Raw genomic sequence first — 2,293 nt, forward strand, 5'->3', positions numbered from 1 at the left:
CCCAGGACACGCTGGAGGGATTACGTCTCTCGGCTGGCCTGGGAACGCCTTGGGATTCCCCCGGAGGAGCTGGAAGAAGTGGCTGGGGAGAGGGAAGTCTGGGCCYCCCTTCTGAAGCTGCTGCCCCCGCGMCCCGACCCCGGATAAGCGGAAGAAAATGGATGGATGGATGGATGGAAATTTCTGAGTTTGAAATGTTGAAATTTGAGTTTCAAACAAGAATTTGACAATTTCCAAGTTTTTTTTATTCTAGCAAATGTTCGATTTTTTAAACTCAGAAATGTTCTTGTTTTTCTCTAAAATTTCTGAGATTAATCTCATAATTAATTAGTTTTTGGACATAAATTTACTTCTTTTTTTTTAATGTAAAATGGCCCTGATCTGCCGTTGTAGGATGATCCAAACTGTTTATCTAATAAAATCTTTCTTTCCAGGGTTTGAGAGCAGAAAGACCAGAAAATGAACCTCGATCTCAAACTCCTCTGGACTCGTTGCTTCTGTCTCCGTTTGGACTTTTCACACAGTTTAAGCTCATTTCTCACGTAAAAGAATATTTAAGCTGCTTATTAAAGGACAGACTGGAAGCCTTGAAGAATTTTATATATATTTTTGGGCTGAAGTACCAGGAATGTTGCACATAAGGCTGGTTTGGGTTCTCCTGCTTGAACACACATTAAGTGGCTCATTAAGACTCAACAAATACGTCCTAATGAAGTTCTTCTATCACTAAACTGTAATAAAATTATAAAAAAATTTAAGATTAATAGATTATTGAATTAGAAGACACTATTTGATGAACCTCAGGTAACTTCATGTTGCACTGCAACTTATTAAAYGCCCACATATTCCTCGAAATAAAATGTATTCAAATTTTAATGTCAAAATTTAAACGTATGTTCAATTTCATAAGAATCATGTTCAAATTAATTTATTTAATGCACTTTTTTATAAGTTAGAAAAGCATAAATATTTTACTTTATACTTCAGCCTGAAGATATTTTGGGGCTCTTGTTACCTGCAGTGTGACGTGAGGGTTTGGCGTCTCCATCCAGGTTTGTTCAGCAGGGAGGATGAAGGTGTTGGTCATTGTAGATGAGGGAAAAAAACATTTTCACCAAACAGCTCAGACATTTTCTGGACTAAAAACAATTAAATTTTTCATCGCTAATAACTGATCATTTGTGAGGAAAAAAAAAAACCTGAAATTTTTGCTTGGGAACTTTTCCGTTTGAAAAGTTGAAAAATTCAGTTTGAGAAAATTCATCTCAAAATTAGAGTCTCTTCTAGCAAATTTTTGACTTCAAATTAAAACATTTCAAAGTTTATTTTTAAATAAAAGTTTGGAGATTATTCAACACTGTTGAATTTTTCAGCAGGGAAATTTACTTTTTCCTCAAAAAAAAAATAAAAAGCAGGTTTTTGGCTTGGTAAAAAATTTCTGAGATTTATCTCAATGTGTTTTTTCCAGAGAAAAACTTTCCAAGCTCAGAAATTGCCAAGTTTTTTTTTTAGAAAATTTCTGAAAAAAATCTCAACATCTGAGTGTTTTGGGGGGAAATTTACTCTTTTCCCTAAATGGCTCCAATTCGCCGTCATAAAGGAGAAACTGAAACATGTAGGAAACTTTTTGGGCCGTTTAAATGTCATCAGTTTCCATCCAGACTCAGAAATGATCTGATATAATTAAATACCAACGTGTGAATCTCTTCTGTCCAGCGTGTGACTCTGATATGTCTTATGTATTAAATGTAAATATATTGTGTAAAAATAAACCCAGGCAAGTTAAAATGAAACATGTCACAATTTATTGTCCCATAAAAACACATTTATGTACAGCAGAGGCATGCAACAACACTGAGCTTGGTCGAAGGCCTTATGGATCAGATTATGAGGAGGAGGAGGAGGAGGAGGAAGAGCACTGAGGCCGGCTGTTAAAACCCAGACGCTCCCCGCAGATTACGCTCTGGACGAGCCACTCCGGAGACACAATCGGCACTTCCTGTGATGTCACACTCTGCTCCACCGCCGGCGGACAGGTGTGGTCCGCCACCACCACGTCGTACTTCCCGGCAGGAATCTCTGTAGCAGGAAGAAACCGCAGTCAGCCATGTTCAACCAAACAGTCGGCCATGTCTAACCCAACGATCGGCCATGTTTAACCCAACGGTCGGTCATGTTCAACCAAACGGTCGGCCATGTTCAACCAAACGGTCGGCCATGTTCAACCAAACAGTCGGCCATGTCTAACCCAACGATCGGCCATGTTCAACCCAACGGTCGGCCATGTTCAACC

At 38.8% G+C, this 2,293-nt stretch overlaps 2 protein-coding genes across 5 annotated transcripts in view; one reads left to right on the plus strand and one right to left on the minus strand.

Annotated features, from left to right (window-relative positions):
• The window catches only part of tubgcp4 (tubulin gamma complex component 4), a 14,730-nt gene extending 13,854 nt beyond the window's left edge, over nucleotides 1–876 (plus strand). For both annotated transcript variants that reach the window (XM_008406046.2, XM_008406047.2), the window contains exon 18: nucleotides 435–876. In XM_008406046.2, coding sequence (XP_008404268.1) covers nucleotides 435–441 — 7 coding nt within the window. In that variant the 3' untranslated portion in view covers nucleotides 442–876. The remainder of the gene's footprint in view (nucleotides 1–434) is intronic.
• Nucleotides 877–1,782: 906 nt separating this feature from the next.
• tp53bp1 (tumor protein p53 binding protein, 1) overlaps nucleotides 1,783–2,293 on the minus strand; it is a 24,442-nt gene continuing 23,931 nt past the window's right edge. For all 3 annotated transcript variants that reach the window (XM_008406044.2, XM_008406042.2, XM_008406043.2), the window contains one exon: nucleotides 1,783–2,079. In XM_008406044.2, the coding sequence (XP_008404266.1) occupies nucleotides 1,886–2,079 (194 nt within the window). In that variant the 3' untranslated portion in view covers nucleotides 1,783–1,885. The remainder of the gene's footprint in view (nucleotides 2,080–2,293) is intronic.

The sequence above is a fragment of the Poecilia reticulata genome, linkage group LG3 (assembly GCF_000633615.1).
Source record: "Poecilia reticulata strain Guanapo linkage group LG3, Guppy_female_1.0+MT, whole genome shotgun sequence".
Lineage (NCBI taxonomy): Eukaryota > Metazoa > Chordata > Actinopteri > Cyprinodontiformes > Poeciliidae > Poecilia > Poecilia reticulata.